At 38.4% G+C, this 24,515-nt stretch overlaps 1 protein-coding gene across 1 annotated transcript; it reads right to left on the bottom strand.

Moving 5' to 3' along the window:
* Positions 1 to 2,173: 2,173 nt before the first annotated feature.
* Positions 2,174 to 2,742, bottom strand: LOC110618979. The gene is made up of 2 exons (XM_021762245.1): positions 2,432 to 2,742; positions 2,174 to 2,339 (listed from the first exon to the last, which is right to left on the bottom strand). Exons 1-2 carry the CDS (start codon positions 2,740 to 2,742, stop codon positions 2,174 to 2,176), a joined length of 477 nt encoding a protein of 158 aa, XP_021617937.1.
* Between the last annotated feature and the right edge of the window lie 21,773 nt (positions 2,743 to 24,515).

Genomic DNA, 24,515 nt, shown 5'->3' with positions numbered 1-24,515 from the left:
TAAACCAAGTTTTGGAGCTTTGGAAACTCAGGAGCCCATTTGCTTGGATCTCCGAGTTTAGGTCGTCTCTCTCTCGATCTTCAAGAGGTAAGAGCCGATCTTAAGCTCAATGTATGTTTTAAGTAAGTTTTAAGTTGATTTATGGGTAAAGATGCATGTTTAGGCTTATTGATGAGTTTATGGGTTTTGATGCTTTGATGAACAATGTAGCTTGTTTATGTGTTGTTGGAAGTGTTGTAGATGGGGTATATGATAGTTTGAGACCCCTAGGTGTAATGTATGTGAAGTATGCATGTTGTAGAGCAAGATTATGCATGATTAGAGGTTTTGGGAGGCAAGAGGTTCGTTTGAACCAAGTTTCTGCCCTTTGGCAGAAACCAGGTTCGGCAGCCGAAGGGAGTTTCGGCCGCCGAACCCCCTTTGTGGAGGCAGCATTCGGCTGCCGAAGTTGCCCCCGAAAAGAGACTTTCGTCTCTGTCTGGGACTTTCGGCCGCCGAAGGTGCCGCCGAAAGTGCCTGACTTTCGGATCTGTCCAGGACTTTCGGCCGCCGAAGGTGCCGCCGAAAGTGCCCTGTTCAGCCAATTCATGCATATTTCTATGTGATGTTTTCCTGATGTTTTAGGGGGTTTTTGGGGAGTTTATTAGAGTTATGTTTATGTATGTTTGGTCCCTCATTGGAGTCCACCTGTGTAGGTTCGGACCCGAGGAACCGAGGACCTCAGCAGTGAGATAGCTGCTTCAGAGTCCGTGGAGCTTCAGCCAGAGGTGAGTGGAATGAACCTTAAGTTTTTAAATAAATGAAATATAACTTTTTGGAGCATGTTCATGCATCATATATGCCATGTGATATCTTAGGTTGTTTGCATTAGTATTCACGAATATGTTGCATTGCATAATATGATGTGGATGCGGATTGGCTATTGGATGATCCTCTAGTCCTCCTATGGTATGATATGATGATGATACGGTATGGATTGCCAGTGAGGCCCATTCTACGCCCCTGGACTATGTTAAGAGAAAGACCAGTGAGGCCCATTCTACGCCCCTGGCATATTGGAATGTTATGTTATGTTATGTATGTAAGAGAAAGACCAGTGAGGCCCATTCTACGCCCCTGGCACGATTGGACTATGTTGAGGACTATAGGTGACAATACCATCCTTATGTGATATGTTTGTGATGTGTTGCATTTCATGGAAGCATGAAATATTTAATATATGTTTTCTCTATTCTGCTCACTGGGCTTTATAGCTCACCCCTCTCCCCTAACCCCAGATGTGCAGGTGCAGGGTAGATCAGGAGGTTAGCCAGAGTATGGAAGATATGTTTATGTAATAGTTAGATTGTGGACATGACAGTTGTATTATGATGAAATGTAAAAATATTCAGGATGTTATGTAATGAGGGTATTGAGGATAGAGTTGTGCTTGACCATAGTATATTGTTAATCCCTTTGTATATACATGATCTTATGTTATGATGTTTATGTAAACTAACTCAACACAGGTTGTCTTGCCTTTAAGGCTTGATGAGATCCCACAGAGGGACTATGTTATGTATATGATCAGAGTATGCACAGGTTGAGTTAGTTGATGACAGTATGTATGAAGAAAAGTTTTAATTTTTATGCATGTTGTTGATCATGTATGGGATTATACAGGTTTACAGATTTTATGTCAGGCTTGCTACGGGTCCCGGCGGCCTTAAGTCGACCCGGATCCTAGCGCCGGCAGCGGTCCGATTTTCGGGGCGTTATACTTTCGGGGGCCTAATAGCGCTACCGAAGGCATGCATGTTCGCCGGCCGAACCTGAGTTTTCCTCCAAGGCTATTTTCATGCAAAAACTCATTTTTTTTCTTGATTAAAAATATAAAACACATTAAAACATTTATAAAAACATAGTTTTACCCCTTTTAGAGGTCTCCGACACCTGAGATTCCACCGGACGGTAGGAATTCTGATACCGGAATCTAGCCAGGTATTACAACCATGATTTTTACTTGGTTGTTTCTTTCCCTTATTTGTTGAATTCTTGGTTGGAGTATTCATTGTTGTCCACCACCATTGTCAGTATTGTTAATGAATTTCATTAACAAGGCAGAAGTTGAACCTGCTTCAATTTTTGGTTGTTCAGCCTTGGTGATCTCTTCCAATAATAACATAGATCGTGCTTAGGGGAACATGGGTAGAAGAGACTTATTTTGAACCACTGTTACAAAGCCACTATATGCATCGGTCAAACCAGTGAGTAGATGTATAACCATTCTCAGATCAGAAAGCTCAGCTCCAACATTATCTAACTGATCAGCTAAAATCGTAAGACGGCGAGTATATGCCCTTGAATAAGGAAAATCACGCAAATTGGTATTTGCGAAATTAGTCTCTAGATTAATGGCTTTATAGATTTTGTTGCCTTAAAATAGGTCTGCCAATTGGTTCCAAGTTTTGGTAGCCATGTCATTCCGATTGATAATGTATTTAAGAGATCGTCAGAGATAGTCCCATAAATCCATCGACGAACAATATTGTCAATTCGATCCCATTGAGCCCAGTCAGCTAGATTGGTCACCAGAGCAGTGACCGTAGGTAGATCGATATGATCGTAGGTGAGTATAGCTTTAGCATGGATTGTAAACAACATTGCCCAATTATTGTATTTAGCATACTCATAATCCAACATGAGATTAATAGTTTCCATGATATTGGTGATTGTAGTAGTTGGATGAATTTTGTCGGCCATTACGAATAATGAAGGAAAGAAAAGAAAACTATAGAAGAAGAAGATAAGAGAAAGGGTATCGTTACAACTTTGATACCATGAAAGAAAATATATTCCCTGATTTGAATCATTACAAATTTAGCTGTTATATAATACAAAAAAGCATAGTCCTAGACTAGAGTATCGGCAACTGTCTAAATACAAATATTAATTACTACAAATTAGGAACTAACCTAATATACAAAAGATATGGTCAACTAATTTAGAAGATAATTATGAAATATTACATTGATATGCTATCAATTCTATCAATAGTAATCTAAGTTTAATAATTACTTGGTTGTTTAATATTTGTAACATTTGATTTAAAGTATTAGAATCTCTATTTTACTTTTTATTATATTTTAATATTTGTTGATAATCTCTCATATACAAGTTTACTAGCGATACTTGTTAATATCTTATTAACCTATTTTAGAGTCTAATTTTATATAAATACATAGATTAGAATATCCAAGTTTTATTTAAATAATACAATTTTTATTTATAATATAGGTTTCAAATTAAATAAAAGGGTTTGTTTGAATTTTCATTTGAAAAGAATATACAATTAATAAGAAATTATATTTAAAATTAAATAAGGTTATAATAATCGATTTATATATTAATTATATATTAATTATAAAATAAAAAAATTGATAATATTTTAAGTAGTTAAGAAAAAAAATGATGGATTAAAATTAATTCAAGAATGGAAGGAGTATATTTTATTGTTTAAATTATTAATTCTACAAGAGAATAGAATAATTATAATTAAATAGTAGTGGCTATAATTTGAAATTTTTATTTAAAATTTTTATATAATTTTTTATTGTCAAATTGTGACTCATAATATGTATAAACAAAATGTGCGAGGACATTTATCTTTTTTTTTTTGCTCTGTCTTGTGAAATATTTAAGGAAAAATGGACGGGCATGAACATAATGGCATATTAAACACTTGATTTTCTTTAATATTATTAACTTGTAATATTAAAAATTAAGAAATCAAAAAGTCTCGGTTAATGCTAATAATGAAACAAATGAATTTTCTTTATGGTGTACATAAAAAATTATAAAAATATAGCTTAAAATAATAGAAATATAATATAAGATTTCACTTAACAAGTCCAAGTGTTTTCACATGGCAATACTATATGTTTAACCTTTTTGAAACTTAGATTTACAATATTTATATAGATTATTATATAAAAATTATTTTATCAATAAAAATAAACTATAATTTAATTCCTACAATTTAATAAAACCTAAATGTTTGAGTGTATTTTGAGAATTTAACTATTTAAACTTTGTAATTTTTTAAAAGAATAGTAAATGCGTTCATGTACGGTAAGATTCATTTATTTCATTCACAATTTAGTTCTTATAATTTCATATATTTCAATAATTCAGTTACTATAACTTTTTTTTTTAAATAAAAATTGGAGATTGAGGATCGAGAATTCACTGCAGTTTAAACACATAATAAATTAGTATTTGATGAATATCGAAGTCATTAAAAATAAATTTCTACTTTCTTAAAACAAAATAAATTACAATACTAATGAGTAGGATCAATTCTTCAAAAATTGAAAGGAAATTAATTTTATTGAATGGATAAAAAATAAAAATAGAAACAAAATAGGAGTTTTAATTATAGTAAAAAATAGAAATTAATTCAATAAAAATAAATTAAATTAATTTAAAAAAGCAAAGCAATTAAATTTAAAAAAAAATCAATATAAGATGAATTCAGATTAATATGAATTTTGAGAAAATTTCAAATTATTTCTTGGTAAACCAATTATAAATGTTAAAGATGGTTCAAGCCGTCTATTCTTTTTTAATTTTTAAATTAATAAAATACACTTATTAATGAGCTCTAATTCTTGAATATTCATAGGACGTGCTACTATAATTTAATCCAATTATGGCACTAAAATTAAAAGAACCTGGTTCTAACAGACTAATGTGAGATGCTCGGTTCATTTAAGTTAGATTGTATTGTTCCTTAGAAATGTCTTACTTAATCTAATTCACCACTTATTTCATATTAAATTAAACAATTACCAATTTAATTAACCTGAATAGTAATATATTATCCTATTAATTAAGCAATGACGCTTTAATGCAACGATCAATAGAATAATAATAAAGAACAAGTGGAGGAACAATACAAATACCAAGAAATAATAAGAAAGCAATAAAATCAATTATATCTCACAACCAAATGGGTTAAAATTTCAATTATCCTTCAACTGAAAAGAGAATTTAGTTATACATATTCATGACTGAAACACAAAGAAGAAGGAGAACATTTTTAGCCTTCCAAAATTAAATAAGAGCAAAAAATAGAAGATAATGTTGTACATTAAAATGTCATCTTTATATAATACTAAAAAATTTAATTTAGCCTAAATACAAATAACCAAAGTTAGATGGGAATGTTTATTTGAGTATATCCATAATTTTTCTTTCATTTAGTTCTTTATTTTTCTCTAAATAATCGAGTTTGATATGTCTCGGCAGATAACGATCTTCAAATCGCGTGTCAGATTTAGCACTTGACTTTGATTTCTTTAGTCAGGTACATTATGCCCATAACGTAGTCCATAAAAGCAAGACTCTGTTTCTTTATTTTCTTATATCTTTAGTTACGCACATGACTCTCTTAATTTCATAATTTAAAGTCCAGCCACAATTTTTCTCTCTTTATTCTCTCATCCTTGTTTATCCTACCAAAATATCTATAACAGTGGGCATAGGGTGCCAAACGGTAATCTCAAAGGGCAGAATTGTGATAGTAGGGCTCTATAGCTATACTATGAGGTACATGATTTCTAATCTCAAATATAGATCATGTATCGATAACAGTACTGCGAACTCTGTATATTTATATGGCATGCCATACCCTTAAGTTAATCTCGATTCCTAGTAAATTTACCAGGGCCAAGTATCATTAATTCAATGTATCAAATTATTTAATATAAATACATATGTCATTTGAAGCTATTTCAAGTCATTTCCAAAATAGCTATATCATATGCCAAGGTTAACAAAATGAGAAACTCATCGCAAATAGTGCAAAACTTGTTGACTTAATATTCAATAGTACATTAAGCCAATTCACTTCTTGTATTTCATACCCCTAATAAGTAATGAATAGTAAGTTTTACACAAGTCATCATTCACAAATAAATTTTATCATCAAGTAAGCACGTGTGAAAAGCAAGTACAAAAAGCAAGCATGTGCATAATTCCTACCGATTAAGTAAGCATGCTAATTTTTATGCATTCCAATTCAAGAGGGCTGCAAAACAAAGAAGATAACCCTTTCTTTTGCTTTTTCACTTATTTTGAGTTTATTTAGATGATACATGAAGGGGTTAAGTTGAAGATGACGTGGAACCCCATGGCACAAGCCTCAAACCCACACGCACAAGTAGATATAGAATCCAAAGATTTGATAAACCTACCTCCTATAGCACCCCACACTTAGGGAAGTCGAAACATCAATGATTGAAGGATTTAGATGAGAATCCAACAAACGCCACAACGAATAATTGATAAGTTAGCCAAGATTCTTGATGCAATTGATGAAAGCAAATCCTCGCTCTCACTTAAAGCAATACACGCCAAATGGATGAAGAAGAATTCTAAAAATTTTGATTCAAAAGTTTTTCTTACAAGTGTTCCTTATCCTTATATAGTAAAAAAAAAAAAATAAAACCCTAAGATACTCTTCTTAGGCTTAGCCGAACTACACACAAGGTCTAAGCCCATTCACACACTAAAATAACATATCAAACTCATAAGTAATAAAATATAAGCCCAAAACATAGCCCAACACTCTAAAACTTAAAAGATAAATTATGGTTAGAATACAAGTTCAAATAAAGCCAAGATAAAGTAAGTGTTTAAATAATAATACATAGCAAGCCCATCACAACAAAACTGAATCTTCACAAAAATCTTTCTTGATCTTCACTTTAGGCTTCCCTTTGTGTAGTTTTGGCCTATAGGCTTGATCATACTTCCTAAGTCCATAATTGCAAGTGTTGCACTAAATCTGCCCCATATGAATTGAAGCACGCTCCAAGTGTATTTAGATCATATGAAAATAATTTTAAACTCTTTTTAGACCCATTTAAATGATATAAGATTGACCCACACCATTGTTGTAACGACCCGAAAACCGGACTGCTACCGGCACTAGGATCCAGATCGACTTAAGGTCGCCGGAACCCGTAGCAAGCCTACTATGCATCCTGAATACCTGATAAAATCCCATACATGATCATACATTTTCATAAAAACTTTAAACATTTCATATACCAAGCTTGACCTGTGCATGCATCATAACTGTATACATAAAACCCCTTACTGGAGCCCTCATCAAATGCTCCAGTTGGGTCAACGTCTCATATGTCAAGCCTGGTTCAACATATCTCATCATTAAAACATTTACATAAAGATCATGTACAACAGGGATTAACCATAAACATTAGGGCCAAGCACAATACTAATCCTCATTACATTACTTTACATTACATTACATGTTCACTAAAACTCTATTACATCATGCTATACCAAAACTCTGATGACTCTCCCATAGCTACCTGTGCTCCTGCAACACTAGGGGTTAGGGGAAAGGGGTGACCTACTAAAGCCTAGTGAGCAGAACAATAAAAATAGTTTATAAACATATGCCATCATGAAATGCATCACATCACAAACAATTCACATTACAAACAATTCACATCACGAATGGACTTGTCACCAATAACCCTCTACATAGTCCAATTGTGCCAGGGGCCTAGTGCAGGCCACACCTGGTCTTTCTCTTACATATACATATCATAACATTATCCAACCGTGCAGGGAGCATAGTGCAGGCCATACCCGGACTTTCTTTTACATATTGCCAGGGGCGTAGTGCAGGCCACACCTGGACTTCCACATCATAGCATAGCATATCATATCGAGGGCTAGTGGGTCATCCAATATCCATCCACATCAACAGCAAATTATGCAATGCATCATATTCGTGAATTCTAATGCAACAACCTATAAACATGGCAATCGTGATGTATGAACATGCTTAAAAGCTTGGTTACTTTTAAAAAAAAATGAAAAGTAGTTCTGTTCTACTCACCTCTGGCTAACTCTGAAACAGCTAACATTGCTGGCCTCCTCGGTTCCTCGGGTCCGATCCTACACAGGTGACTCAAATGAGGGACCAAACAAACTCTAACACGACTAAACATCTCCCCAAAAACCCTTAAAACATCATCAAAACATGCATAGAAAACTAACAAAGGAAAGCTGGACAGGGGACTTTCGGCGGCAGGTTCGGCGGCCGAAGGTCCCCACAGAGCCGAAAGTCACAACCTTCGGGGGTAGGTTCGGCGGCCGAAACTCCCCTCCAGAGCCGAAAGTCCAAACTTTCGGGGGCGAGTTTAGGCGGCCAAAACTGCCTCCCCTGGCAGGTTCGGCGGCCGAACCTTGCTTCGGCGGCCGAACCTTGTTTCGGCGGCCAAACCTTGCTTCGGCGGCCGAACCTGGATCCTCCTGGATGGCAGAACACGATTCTGCCATCCCACATTCAGCCATCCCAACTTCCCAACATGCATTCAACTATTCTAAAACATGCATACACACTTATTCCAGTATATAGGGGCATAAAACTAGCCTAAACCCCAACAAACATCAACATATCATCTCATAAACATACATTTACCATTTAACTAACATAAACCCTAACATTTTACATCTACTCTAAATATGCATTAAAACCCTTAACCCCTTCTTAAAACTTACTTAAAACATCATAAGAGACATGGATCTACACTTACCTCTTGAAGATCGAGGGTAGGCGTGACCCAAACTTGGAGATTGGGAGAAATCGAGCTATGGGGGTCTCCAAGCTTCAAAACTTTGATCTTAGCTCAAAAATCTTCATTAAAACCATAAAAACATATAAAAATATTTTTAGAAAACCTTTATTTTACCCTTCTAGAAGGCTCCGACATCCGAGAATTCCGAATTCCAACGGAGATTCCGCCGGAAGGTAGGAATTCCGATGCTGGGGTCTAGCCGGGTATTACATTCTTCCCCCCTTAAGAACATTTGTCCTCGAATGTTCAACAAATAAGCATAGCATGGCATAACACACATAACAACAAGGAAGCACACATAAAAACATAAAACACTAACCTTAGAAGAGATAAGGGTATTGCTGGAGCATAGACTCTCGTGTCTCCCAGGTACACTCTTCCATGTTGTGGTGATTCCAAAGGAATTTCACCATCGAGATTTCCTTGTTCCTCAGCTTTCTGATCTGCGTGTCTAGGATCCGCACTAGCTGCTCAATATAGGTGAGATCTCCTAGGATCTCCACATCAGGCTCATTAAGAACCTTGCTCGGATCTGACACGAACTTCTGTAACATGAAAACATGGAAAACCGGATGGATTCTCTCCATTGAAGCAGGTAGGTCCAGCTTGTACGATACATTCCCAATCTTCTGCAGGATTTCAAAGGGTCCGATGTACCGTGGAGCTAGCTTACCTTTCTTCTCAAAACGAATCACCCCTTTCATAGGAGACACCTTGAGTAACACCATATCTCCCTCCTGAAACTCTACATGCTTTCTACGGACATCTGCATAGCATTTCTGCCAACTCACAGCAGTTCTGATTCTTTCTCTGATAATGGGCACTACTCTGCTGGTGATCTCTACTACCTCAGGCCCTGCTAAGACCCGTTCTCCCACTTCTTCCCAGCAGACAGGTGACCTGCACTTCCTCCCATAAAAAGCTTCATAAGGAGCCATCCCGATGCTAGCATAATAGCTGTTATTGTAGGCAAACTCCACCAAGGGTAGATGCTGCCTCCAAGAACCGCCAAAATCTAGCACACACATTCTGAGCATATCTTCTATAGTCTAGATGGTCCTCTCCGACTGTCTGTCTGTCTGTGGATGGAAAGCAGTGCTAAAATCCAGCCTGGTACCCATAGCATTCTGCAGACTCCACCAAAATCGGGAGGTGAACTGGGGTCCCCTATCTGACACTATTGAAATGGAGCCCCATGCAACCTGACAACCTCATCCACATACACCTTTGCCAATTTGTCCACAGAGTAGCCGCTCCTGACAGGGATGAAATGAGCAGATTTGGTCAGTCTATCCACAATCACCCATATGGAGTCCAATCTGTTGGACGTTGCCGGTAACCCTACCACGAAATCCATAGCTATATTCTCCCATTTCCACTCTGGAATTGGCAGTGGGTTAAGCATTCCAGCCGGCTTCTAATGTTCCAGCTTCACCCTCTAACATACCTCGCAGGCGGACACAAACTGTGCCACTTCTCTCTTCATAGCTGGCCACCAATAGACTCTTTTCAAATCCTGGTACATTTTGATGGCTCTAGGGTGAACACTGTATCTAGCATTATGAGCTTCCCTCATAATGTCTCCCTTTAGACTCACGTCATCCGGTACACATAACCTGTTCTCATAGCGGAGGATCCCCTTGTTGTCAAATCTGAACTCTTCATTCTTGCCTGCCTGGACTGCTCTTGCTATCTTCACCAACTCGGGGTCCTCATGCTGTTTCTGAGCCACCTGCTCCAGAAACACGGGTGCCACTCTCATCTGAGCTATCAAAGCACCTGTACCAGACTATAACAGCCCGGACGTGAACCCCGGCACTGTTACTGTTCACGGCCCAGGGCTATCCCTCGCCTGGCCCTCTCGCCACCTCGGGCTTTCCACTGGCCCCGTGAACAGCTCTTAACATCCATTCACCCTCACGGGTTCCTGGCAGGATTTGTCCCCTTGGGTTCTCGCATCGCATCCTTCCCCAAGTGGATTTGGCCCAAATTTCCCTTTGAAAATTAGGTCGCCTCCCCCACTACTCGAACCCTTGACCTCCCACTTTAAGGGAATAGTTTGGTGAGAGTGAGTACCAGTTGTTCCAATGGAGGAAAGAAAAGTTTTAATTTTTATGTATGAAAGAAAAGTTTTAATTTTTATGTATGTTGTTGATCATGTATGGGATTAAGCAGGTTTACAGGTTATGTCAAGCTTGCTACGGGTCTCGGCGGCCTTAAGCCGATCTGGATCCTAGCGCCGGTAGCAGTCCGATTTTTGGGTCGTTACAGAATGGTATCAGAGCCCTAGGTTCATATGGTTGGACCTAGAGTGTCGGGCTCATAGATGTTATAGAAGGTCAAGCACAATAGGAAGATCATGTCCACTAGGATAGGATGTAGAGTCCTGTCTTGCATGATGATGTGAAATGCCATGATTATATGCATGTGCATTAATGATATGTGATGTATGTGATGAGGGTTCATGTGTGCTCACATGAACCATATGATGCTAATGTTTGCTTGTTATGTGCTGCCTTTCAGAAAACAGGATGAGAGAAACTCGTCGATCTGCACGATTGACTGGAGTGCCACCTGAGGATGAGGGCATGAGCGCCCGTCCTCCTACATTGCCTAGGGCAATGTCTAGTAGGTCTAACAGAGAAAGAGCAGTAAGAGACCCTAGAAGGTCTCTGGATCTGGGAAGGAGCAGATCAGTGAGGGGAACAGTTCGAGGAGGAATGTCAGAAGATATGGGGGATGATATGGATGTAGAGCAGAGGAGGGATGGCAGTCTGGGAGTTAGCATGTCAGAAGAGGGAATGGGAGAGTCCCAAGGAGGCACTCAGGCCTCGGGATTTGTTCAGCCACCCCACTATCCACACTTCTAACCAAATCCTGGGTATTCGATGGGAGGTACATCGGATTACCCTAGCTTCACCCCTTATCCCACACAGATGCCATACCCACCCTACTACCCACCATATTCGCAATACCCAATGTATCCACCCCCACCTTATTATCCAAATTCAGCAAACCCTACCTCAGAAAATGTTGCACCACCTCCACCACCTGCAGCACCAGCAGTCCCAGTTACTCAACCTCCTAGACCTAGCTCAGCCAGTGGGAGCAAGGTCAAGATGACCGACTATATGAAACTGGGTGCTCCTCAGTATGAAAAAGGGGATGACCCATTTGTGTATCTTGAGAGGGTTAAGGTGATCACAGATGAGATTGGGGCTGATGACAGTAGAGCCATTCAGATGGCTGGGTTCACGCTTAAGTGCAAGAAGGCACGAGAGTGGTTCAAGAATTATGTGAACCCGAGAGTGGACAGCATGTCTTGGGAGGAGTTTGCAAACGAGTTTGCGGGATGGGCTTTTCCCGATAGTTCAAGGGAACTGAAGATGATAGAGTTTGAGCAGTTGAGGCAGACTGATGAGATGGGTGTAGAGGAGTTCACAGACAGATTCTTGGAGCTGTTGCCATTTGCAGGGCAAATTCTTGACTCGGATCAGAAAAGGTCAAGGAGGTATATCATGAAACTCCACTCAAGATATTCCTCCTTGATCCAGTCAGCAGATAGGGAGAGCTTCCATGCCATAGTGGATATGGCCCGGAAAATGGAGGCCAGTGCCATCGTTCAGGGAACAGTCAGACAGTCAGTGGCACAGCCTTCTGGTTCTAAGACCCCAGGCTCTTCTTCTCTGAGTGCAGCAACTTCAGGTAGCAAAAAGTGGAGTAATACCACTAGGAAGCCCAAGAAGAACAAGTTTTGGAATAAGGTCAAATCCAGTCTGGGACTAGGGAGTGGCTCGAGCTCTGGTGTGGATAATGCAGTTTGTGCAAAGTGTGGTAGGCCACACAGGGGAGTTTGCCGGGCTGGGACAGCAGCCTGTTTCAGATGCGGGCAAGAGGGACACATGGCTCGGGAGTGTCCTAGGGCAGCTTTTGGAGCACAGTCTCAGCAGACGGCTTCAGGTAGTGTAGCGCAGCCAGCAGCTCCAGCCGTGACTCAGGCCAATGGCAGAGGTAGAGGGAGAGGAGCAGCCTCTTCTTCAGTGGGTTTCAGAGGTGAAGGTCCATCAGCTCCAACGCGGATCTTCACAATGACTCAGCAGGAGGCAGATGCATCTAACACCGTGGTGGCAGGTAACTTAGTCATTGGTTGTTCAGATGTGTATGCCTTGATGGACCCTGGTGCATCTCATTCTTTTATTGCTCCGAGAGCCGTCCAGAGGTTGGGGTTGATGATCTCTGAGTTAGAGTGTCCTCTCTGGGTCAGTGGACCCAAGTGTGATCCATCAGTGGCAGAGTCAGTCTGCCAGTGCAGTCCAGTCTTTGTTGAGGGAAGATGCCTTTCCGCCGACCTTGTGGTTCTAGACTTGACAGACTTTGACGTCATTCTAGGGATGGACTGGTTATCTACCCATGGTGCTACCTTGGACTGCAGGGACAAGGTAGTCAGGTTCAGAGGTCAGGATGGGTAAGAGGTTGTCTTTAGGGGAGACAGGAGGGGTACACCTAGAGGTCTGATATCAGCTCTTCAGGCTAGTAGGTTGCTTAGGAAGGGATGTCAAGGGTATTTGGCTCATGTAAGAGAGCTTAGCAGTCAGGTTAGAGAGCCCGCCTCGGTGCCAGTGGTTAGAGAGTTTCTAGACGTTTTCCCAGACGAGCTGCCAGGTTTACCACCTGCTAGGGAGATAGAGTTCGAGATAGAACTGATGCCTGGAACCCGACCAATCTCTATCCCTCCCTACAGGATGGCTCCAGCCGAGTTGAAAGAATTGAAAGAACAGTTGCAAGAACTGGTAGAAAAGGGCTTCATCCGACCGAGCACTTCACCTTGGGGTGCATCAGTTTTGTTTGTGAGAAAGAAGGATGGATCCCTTAGACTTTGTATCGACTACAGGCAGTTGAACAAGTCACTACCAAGAATAAGTACCCGTTGCCTAGGATCGACGATCTATTTGACCAGCTAGCCGGAGCAGGTTGTTTCTCCAAAATAGATCTGAGATCGGGGTACCATCAGCTAAGGATAAGGGAAGAGGATGTGCCAAAGACAGCTTTCAGGACCAGATATGGGCATTTTGAGTTCCTTGTAATGCCGTTCGGGTTAACCAACGCCCCTGCAGCATTCATGGATCTCATGAACAGAGTGTTTAGTCAATACCTGGATCACTTTGTTATTGTCTTCATAGATGATATCTTGGTGTATTCCAGGAATGCAGAGGAGCATGCCCATCATCTGAGGTTGGTTCTGCAGACCTTAAGGGAACATGGCTTATATGCCAAGTTCTCTAAGTGTGAGTTCTGGCTCAGGAGCATTTCGTTCTTGGGGCATGTAATGTCAGAGAATGGAATAGAGGTGGACCCCAAGAAGGTAGAAGCTGTGGCTAACTGGCCTAGACCCACTTCAGGGACAGAGATCAGGAGTTTCTTGGGTTTGGCAGGTTACTACAGGAGGTTCGTCCAGGACTTCTCAAAAGTTGCAGCTCCTCTGACCAGGTTGACCAGGAAGAATCATAAGTTTGTGTGGACCAACCAGTGCGAAGAGAGTTTTGAAGAGCTTAAGAAGAGGTTGACTTCAGCACCAGTGTTAGCTCTACCATCTAGTGAGGAAGACTTTACAGTCTTTTGTGATGCGTCCCATGTGGGACTGGGTTGTGTATTAATGCAGAATGAGAGGGTGATCGCTTATGCTTCTAGACAGCTGAAGAAGCACGAGTTGAATTACCCCACGCATGACCTAGAGATGGCAGCAGTAATCTTTGCACTCAAGATGTGGAGGCACTACCTCTATGGGGTAAAATGTGAGATCTTTACAGATCATAAGAGCCTGCAGTACATCCTGAGTCAAAGAGATTTGAACTTGAGACAGAGAAGGTGGGTAGAGCTGCTGAGTGACTATGATTGCAAGATTCAGTATCATCCGGGTAAGGCGAATGTTGTGGCAGACGCCCTAAGCCAGAAGTCACTAGGCAGTCTATCCCACATCACGGCAGAGAGGAGACCAGTGGTGAAGGAGTTTTACAAGCTCATTGATGAAGGTCTACAGTTGGAGTTGTCTGGTACAGGTGCTTTAGTGGCCCAGATGAGAGTGACACCTGTGTTTCTGGAGCAAGTGGCTCAGAAACAGCATGAGGACCCAGAGTTAGTGAAGATTGCCAGGACTGTTCAGTCAGGCAAGGACAGTGAGTTCAGATTTGACAGTAAGGGGATCCTCCGCTATGGGAGTCGATTGTGTGTACCAGATGACATAGGGCTAAAAGGAGACATTATGAGGGAGGCTCATAATGCAAGATACAGTGTTCACCCCGGAGCCACCAAGATGTATCAAGATTTGAAGAAAGTTTATTGGTGGCCAGCGATGAAGAAAGAAGTGGCACAGTTTGTGTCAGCCTGCGAAGTGTGTCAGAGGGTGAAGCTGAAACATCATAAGCCGGCTGGAATGCTTAACCCGCTATCTATTCTAGAGTGGAAATGGGAGAATATAGCTATGGACTTCGTAGTGGGGTTACCGGCGACGTCCAACAGATTGGACTCTATATGGGTGATTGTGGACAGACTCACCAAATCTGCTCACTTCATCCCTGTCAGGAGTGGCTATTCTGTGGACAAGTTGGCGCAGGTGTATGTAGATGAGATCGTCAGGCTGCATGGGGTTCCTGTTTCAATAGTGTCTGATAGAGGGCGCCAGTTCATCTCCAGGTTTTGGCGGAGTCTGCAGAATGCCATGGGTACCAGGTTAGATTTTAGTACTGCCTTCCACCCCCAGACGGACGGACAGTCCAAAAGGACCATCCAGACTATCGAGGATATGCTCAGAATGTGTGTGCTGGACTTTGGCGATTCTTGGAGGCAACATCTACCTTTGGTGGAGTTTGCCTACAATAACAGCCATCATGCTAGCATCGGGATGGCTCCATATGAAGCTTTGTACGGAAGGAAGTGCAGGTCACCTGTTTGCTGGGAGGAAGTTGGAGAGAAGGCCTTGGCAGGGCCTGAACTAGTGGAGATTACCAGCAAGGTGGTACCCATAATCAGAGAAAGAATCAAGACTGCTGCAAGCAGACAGAAGAGTTATGCAGACATCCGCAGACGGCAAGTAGAGTTTCAGGAGGGGGATCTGGTATTGCTCAAGGTATCTCCTATGAAAGGAGTGGTTCGCTTTGGGAAGAAAGATAAACTAGCCCCACGATACATCGGACCCTTTGAAATCTTGCAAAAGATTGGGAATGTGTCGTACAAGCTAGATTTGCCTGCTTCAATGGAAAGAATCCATTCGATTTTCCATGTTTCAATGTTGAGGAAGTTTGTGTCAGATCCGGGCAAGGTTCTTAGTGAGCCTGATGTGGAGATCCAAGAGGATCTCACCTATGTTGAGCAGCCAGTGCGGATCATAGACACCCAGATCAGAAAGCTAAGAAACAAGGAAATCCCGATGGTGAAAGTCCTGTGGAACCACCACAATATGGAAGAATGCACTTGGGAGACACGGGAGTCCATGCTCCAGCAATACCCTTATCTTTTCTGAGGTTTGTTCCTTGTGAGTTTTATGTGCTTTGTATGTATGACATGTGTATGCCATGCTATGTGCTAGTTGAGGAACATTCGGGGACGAATGTTCTTAAGGGGGGAGAATGTAATGCCCGGCTAGACTCCGGTATCGGAATTCCTACCGTTCGGTGGAATCTCGGATGTCGGAGACCTCTAGAAGGGTAAAACCATGTTTTCATAAAATGTTTTAATGTATTTAATGATTTTAAGTAAAGAGGAAATGAGTTTTTGAATGAAAACAACCTTGGAGGAAAACACAGGTTCGGCCGCCGAAACTCAAAGTTCGGCCGCCGAACATGCTTGCATTTCGGGTGTGCCTTAGGCCCCCGAAGACATAAGTGAGGGAAGTCCAGGTTCGGCCGCCGAACCTCAAGTTCAGCCGCCGAACATGGCATGCATGCGGAGGCACGTTCGGCCCCCGAACGTGGCCTGGCCAGCCACTATAAAAGGGTCCCTTAGCCGAAAACGGGCGAGCTTTTCTCCCCATTGTCGGCCAAGGTGAGCTCTCCGCCGTTCCTCACTAATCTTTGAGTTTTTCCTTCAAACCTTTCACGATTTTCACAAGTTTTCATCTTGTTTTGAAGATTTTCAAGTTTTGAGCAAGTTTTGGAGTTTTGAGGTTCAAGAACTCAAATCTCTCCCATCTCCGAGTTTAGGTCGTCTCTCTCTCGATCTTCAAGAGGTAAGAGCCGATCTTAAGCTCATTGCATGTTTTAAGTAAGTTTTATGTAAGATCTATGAGGTAGAATGCATGTTTAGCTTATGGTTAGGTTTATGAGCTTATGTTGTGTTTTTGAGCAATGTGTTGTTGTTGTGTGTTGTAGTTGGGGTTTAAGTTAGTTTGAAGCCCCTAGGAGCCAATGTATGTATATTTGCATGATTTGAATGGGTTATATGTATGTTGGAATGGGAAGGAGAGGGTTTTGTGCAAAGGGAACCAAGTTTCTACCCTTTGGCAGGAACCAGGTTCGGCAGCCGAAGGACTTTCGGCCGCCGAACCTGCCTGGGAGGCAGGCCTTTCGGCTACCGAAGTTGCCCCCGAAAAGAGACTTTCGTCTCTGTCTGGGACTTTCGGCCGCCGAAGGTGCCGCCGAACCTGCCCGGGTTTCGGCTCTTGAGGGACTTTCGGCCGCCGAAGGTGCCGCCGAAAGTGCCCTGTTCAGCCTTCCTTTACATGATTTTGCATGATTGTTTTGAGGTGTTTTAGGGGGTTTTTGGGGGATGTTTTTAGAGTTATGTTCTAGTTGTTGGTCCCTCATTTGAGTCCACCTGTGTAGGTTCGAACCCGAGGAACCGAGGACCCCAGCAGTGAGTTAGCTGCATCAGTCTTTGTCAGAGCTAGCCAAGAGGTGAGTGGAATAAACCTTTACGATTTAAGCAAATAAATTATAAAGTTTTAGCATATTCATGCATCATAAATGCCATGTGATGAATTAGGTTGTTTGCATTAGAATTCACGAATATGTTGCATTGCATTTATGATGTTGATGTGGATTGGTTATTGGATGATCCTTTAGTCCTCATATGATATGATGATGTCACGGCATGATATGGTATGGAAGTCCAGGTTGTACCCATTCTACGTCCCTGGCACTATGTAAGAGAAAGTCCAGGTTGTACCCATTCTACGTCCCTGGCATATTGGAATGTTATGATATGTTATGTTAAGAGAAAGACCGGTTGTACCCATTCTACGTCCCGGAACTTTGGATTATGTAGAGGACTATTGGTGACAATACCATCCGAGATGTGATTTGTTATGATGTGTTGCATTACATGATGGCATGAGATTTTAAATGTTGTTTTCTATTATTCTGCTCACTAGGCTCTAGTAGCTCACCCCTTTTCCCTAATCCCCCAGGATTGCAGGTACGGGCTAGACAGAGAAGTCAAGAAGAGTAATATCATGTGTTTGTAATAGATAGAAAGTAGACATGATAAATTGTAAGATGATGTAAAGTTTGAATAGTCATGTTATGTATAATGATATTGAGGATTAGAAGTTGTGCTTGACCCTATGGATGTTGTTATCCCTTTTAATACATGATCTTAGATGTTTTATGATGTTTATGTTTAACCAACTCAACACATGTTATGCCACCCATTGCGGGTATTGATGAGATCCCACAGAGGGGTCAAGTTTATGATTATGACTATGTTCAGTGTATGCACAGGTTGAGTTTAGTGTATGATAGAATGTATGAAAGAAAAGTTTTAATTTTTATATATGTTGTTGATCATGTATGGGATTAAGCAGGTTTACAGGTTATGTCAGGCTTGCTACGGGTCCCGGCGGCCTTAAGCCGATCTGGATCCTAGCGCCGGTAGCGGTCCGATTTTCGGATCGTTACAATAGTAGTATAATTTAGAAAAAAAAGTGGTAGATTAGTATTATAATTGAAAGTTTAAAAAAATATTTTATTATTTTTAATATTTTCAAATTGAATCATGTTAAATATTATTTTAAATTATTTTTTAATACTTCATAACTAATATATTTAATAAGATTATTTTCTTAATGATAGTTTTAAAAGTAATGCTAAATAGTAAGCATATTATATGAATTTAAAAAAAATCGGCTCATAATAATTTTAGTTAAAATAAAATTAAAATAAATTATTGATAAAAATAAAAAAAATCGAATAATAATATTAATAGTAATTTTTAAATATATTTAATAGCGAAAAGAGTAACTTGATAATTTTGTAAGCCTCCAACTATATAAATAACGGTAGAATGTATTTGGACAAAGTTTAATTAGCAAAAAATAAAAGTATAGAGTGAAATTATAATAAAAATAAAATACATATTTTTTTACTATTCATTCTAAACTTTGCCGATTGGGCACAATGACATGGCATTGATTTAGCAAATGTTGTGGGGATTCTTTTAATTTTTAACTGTGCAAATAACGGTATCTTAAAAAATTAAATTTTAATTAAAAATTATATAAGATGTAATTAAAGTAAAATTTAAAATACAGATTTTTTTATCATTAACTCTAATTCTAATGTAAATAGCAATATTAAAATTATTTCTTCTAAAATTTTGGTCATTTTGATAGAATTTATTTTCAGTTCAAAATTAATCATAATAAAAATTTAATTTTATTAAATTTTTAAATTATTAATTTTGCCAAACAATAAATTAAAAAAAAATAATCCATTTCAATTCTTTAAAAATCATCTATTTCAAATCAAGCGTATATGTTTTGAATGAGTTGATTTATTTTTTCCCCTTTTAACTGATGTGTCATATTTTTTAATTCAATCAATTTATTTAATTACTAAAGTAGTAATCGTTTACTTATCATAATTATATATTTAAACCGTTTGGTTACTATGATTTTGTACATTTAGTAAATGAACTTTAAGTTCCTCTAAATCAATTTTGAACTTTGATAGAGTTGCAAAAATTTATGACTTTTAATCGAAAGGTATAATGTTTGGTTATAATTACAAAATACCACAAATGTTTAGTTTTGTGCGTCCAATTGCTCTTGAATTTAAAATTTAATTTTCAATTTAGATAATAATTACACTCCATTTAAAATGGTTAAGACCTAAAGACCTAAATCTAAGATTAAAATATTTGATAAAATTAAAAAACACATAAATATTAATTTTTTCATGTCTTCGTTTGTTTGTAGTATATAATTTATATTTAAAAACTATTTTGTATAGAAAATATTTTTTATAAAAAATATTTTTTAATAAAATTATTTAATTTTAATTTTAATATAAAAATATTAATAAATCTAAATATACTAATGCACTAAAAAAATCAAAAATATAACTATAAATTTTCATCCGTAAATAATAAGTAATTTCATTATTATTATTTCAAATTATTAGTGATTAAATGAATCAATAATTTACTTTAGCGATTATTTTTATTGACATTTTTTCATTGATAAATTTTATTGTTGTTTTTTTTATTTTTTGACAATGATATAAAATTTTAAGTGTGGGACTTATTTTTTATTAAAAATATATTTTCTGTTAATTAAATTTTTGAAAAATCAATGATAAAAAATATGAAAAATATTCTTTTAAAATAATATTTTATATAAAGAAAAATGTTAAGCACAATCACTTTTTTAACGCTTTCCACCCTATGGAGTTAAAAGTATTTATTATATTTTTCCGCCAATAAATTAGAGAGTTTATCATTTCCCTGAAACAAACGTAAGTCCAAGATCAAATAAATTTCAGAATGAATATAAAAATGTGTCATTGGGTTTGTGATGTTTGTCTCAGAAATTAAATTCTAACCAAAGGTGGAGAAGAAGTTGCGTGATTGATGTGAAAGAGTTCCAGTAGGGATAAAGCTTTCGTTTGGAAACTGTTTGAGCCTTATGTTATTATTAACTCTCATTTTTACAACTTATAACCTGCGAGAAGCTCATACAGTGATGATAAATTAAGAGAAGTGTGTCAGTTTTAGGGAATTGAAAAAGGAAGAAGGATGGAGCAGAGAAAGGAAATGGTGATCTAGTGATGGGATTTGTTGGGTTTTAGAGTAGCAAATGGGATGAAGAGATCTATGGAGTCTTGAAAATGGAATTTAGTGTTGGGATCAGATTGCTTGTGAAAGTGGGACACTGTTGCTTAGTTTGCCTAGCGATCTATTTCTCCGTTTGTCTCAATAAATAATTAAGGAAGGCCATATACTATTTTCAGTGCACGACATCTGAGTATTGTACCAGTTCCGGTGCTACAACATTGACAGGGACGGTGAGAGATCTGGACAAGTGAGTGTGGACTCGAGGACGGCAATTGGTCCCCCTCTTCATGCAAGCACCATAGTTATATGCCACTTTTCAGCTTCATCATCCTTTTAACGTAGCAACAATAGTTTTCTCCTAATGAAGACAATTGCTAGGCTTCCACTTAGTGCTTTTTGGGTCCCTCAAATTGCACTTGTACTTTTAACTCGTGATTGGAAACCATGACATTGTTAGTATGAAATTGCCAAGGTATTAGTCAATTCTTGGTAATAAAAGCTTTGAAAGAGCTTCTCCCTAAATATCCATCGTTTATTATAGAGACTAAGAATCAAAGTGCATATATGCAATGCAATGATACTGTAAGTATCTTTTTTCCATTTTTATTAATCTATCGAGAAAGGCGAGGTCTGTCGTTATGATTTGTCGTTATGATGAAATGACTTAGTTTTATTGAAATCATGAATTACTTCATAACATTTTGTGGATTGTCAAGTACAATTAGTTAATACGGAATTAAAATGACAAATGAAATTTGTATATGGTTATTCTTATAGAAGTAATAGGGCTCTTTTGTAGAATGATTTACAATGCCTTCAATGTTCCCATGATATTTCATGATGTTGTATCAGCAATTTTAATGCAATTAAGTGCCAAGAGAACAAACTAGGAGGATGTGAGGTATGATTTTCTCAAGTAATGGGTTATAATGATTTTATTTATTCAAATGCTTTGATGGAGTTAGGATAGAAAGGTTTTGTTTATACCTAGTTTAATAAGCTCTTTGGAGATCCAGCTATCTAACAACATCTTGATCCCACTTAAGTCTCCACTAAGTGGCAAGAATGCTTTTCTCGGACTCAAGTTATTGATAAGTCCTTGCTTGAATCAGACCATCATTGTTTGATTTTATTACTTGACCCTTCACTTAAAAGACATATGTTTTTATTTGGCTTTGAAGCAAAGTGGTTGTGACATCCTCGGTTCACCGATGTGGTACAGAGTGCCTAGAATATTCCATGCCATGGTTCACCTATGTTTTCCTTTATGCGGCAGCTGCAGTTTTGTCGACCTCAGCTTAGTCGTTAGCATTGTGTTGCTTTTTAAGGATGACTTTGGGAAAATGCAACAACTTTATAAATAATTGGAAGACCTATATGCTAAACCTTTTAATCCTGCTAATGCTACTCTTGAGACTCAATTGATGCATCAGCTTCATGATATTTGGCAGTGAGATGAAGCGCATTGGAGACAACATCCTTGAATGCAATGTCTTCAAGAAAGGGATCAAAATGCTCATTTCTGTGACTCTAAAAAATTTAGCAAAGACAACGTAATCGCATTGATTGTCTTTAGTCGACTTCAGGTGGCTAGGTGGAATGGGACACTGATATTCAAGTTTTAATTTGGAATTATTTTCAAGGTCTTTTTCAGGCAGGGCCGTTGCGAGGTTGTCATCAGGTTCTATCTTTGATGCCCACTTTAGTCACACCAAAACTTATTGAGACTTTATTCGCTTCGCTCTCTGATGATGAGGTTAAGGCAGCGATTTTTCAATTGGGTACAACTAAAGCTTCAGGTCTAGACAAATTCTTTGGTTTGTTCTATCAGCATAATTGGGATATGGTGGTCCATCTTTGTGTCGAATTGTTCGCAGTTTTTACGATTATGGGTACTTATTAAAGGAGCTTAATAGGACTACTACTATTCTGATTCTAAAATATCATAATTTAATTAGCATTTACCAATTTATGCAATTAGTTTAATAGGACTACTATTAGTTTATGTTATGCAATTTTGCGAATAAAGTCATCTCCAAAACTATGGTCAATCGACTGAACCTATGGATGTATTATCTAATTCCTTATAATCAAAATGCCTTTAGTCCTAGTCAAGCCATTTAGGATAATATTGTGATTACCTAAGAGGTTTTTCTTTATCTAAAGACTTTGGATATGTATAAAGTGTATGATCAGATTGATTGGGGTTTTCTACATTTAGTGCTACTACTAAAAATAGGTTTTGCTTTGTAGTGGATACATTTAATAATGCAGTGTCTTATAACTGTGATTTTCTCTATTCTAGTTAATAGTGTTTCCAGTACTCCTTTTCGCCCTTCTAAGGGACCCAGTCAAGGGGATCCTCTTTCTTCTTATCTTTTTTTGTTTGTTTTCTAAGCCTTTTTTCTGCCTATTATTGGATGCTCACACAAAAGGTTTCATTCAGGGTATCAAAGTCTCTCGGTGTGCTCTAGCAACAACAATCATAGAGATTTTATTTACAGATGATACTCTATTGTTTGCTCGTGTGAAAAGACAAGAAGCAGATTATTTTTTGGGTATAATTAAGTCCTATACCATGGCTTCAAGTCAATCAACTAATTTCTAAAAGTATCACATTATGTTTAGTAAACATACACCACTTTGTCTTAAGCACAAGCTTCTCAGTAAGTTTCATATGTATGAATTATTACCTTCATATCGTTATTTGGGTCTAGTGGTGCTTTTGGAATGTTCTAGAAAATAAGTATTAATGGTTGTGGAGGATAGGATCCACTCGAAAACTCAAAGCTTAGATATAGAAACTTTTATCACAAGCAAGTCGAGTTATAATGGTTAGATATGTTTTATCTACTATTCCCACTTACTCGATGGCTATTTTTCAGTATCCCAAATAGTTTTCAGCAAAATTCAATAATCTATTGTCAAATTTTTAGTGGGGTGAGGATGAAGAAGTTAGGAAAATGCATTACGTCATTTGGTAGAAATCATGTCGATCAAAGTTCTGGTGTGGTTTAAGATTTAAAGATTTTAAAAATTTCAACCTTACGTGTTTAATAAAACAATGTTGGAGGCCTTTCTATAATCTGTCCCGCTTATGGATAAGGTTTTGGAAGGGTTATATTTTTCACGATTTTCTTTTTGACAGGCCAACCAAAGGCACCACAACTTGTGGATTTGGCAAAGTCTATTGGCTGGTAGAGGAGTCCTTCAAATGGATACTAGAATGAATATAGGGGATGGTCAAAATACTTTTGTTTGATCAAATCCATGGGGGCCCAGGTTAGATAGCTTCAGATTACCTAGTCTTGGTGGCATTGATAGGGTGGAAAATTTAAGTGATCATAGGGTATTGGACTGGGATCATCATGTAATGAAGCAATTATTCACTCATTAGCAAGCTATGGCTATTCTCTCCATCATGGTAGCCCCTATTGGTATGCCAGATTCTCTTGTTTAGCACTTTATACATAATGGTTAGTATAATATATGCTTCGATTATAAGTGGCTCATGTGTAGCTCATTTGCTCAATAGATAATATCTATGCCCTCCTCTTCTTCTAGTATACATCCAGGTACGTGGAAGCATATATGGTCTCTTTAGGTCCCTCCAAAATTATAAATTTTTCTTTAGCGAGTTTCACAGATGCATTACCAATCTCTATTAATTTGGTTCGGCAAGGTATTTTGCATGATCCTAGGTACTCCATTTTTCAGTCTTCGTTAAAAATTTTAGCACATGTTTTCTTTTGGTACCCATATACTCATGTAGTTTGGCTTATTAATTTTTATGGTTATAAACCTGGTCTTGTG

The sequence above is a fragment of the Manihot esculenta genome, chromosome 7 (genome assembly GCF_001659605.2).
Source record: "Manihot esculenta cultivar AM560-2 chromosome 7, M.esculenta_v8, whole genome shotgun sequence".
Lineage (NCBI taxonomy): Eukaryota > Viridiplantae > Streptophyta > Magnoliopsida > Malpighiales > Euphorbiaceae > Manihot > Manihot esculenta.
This window is presented reverse-complemented; position numbering and strand designations above follow the sequence as displayed.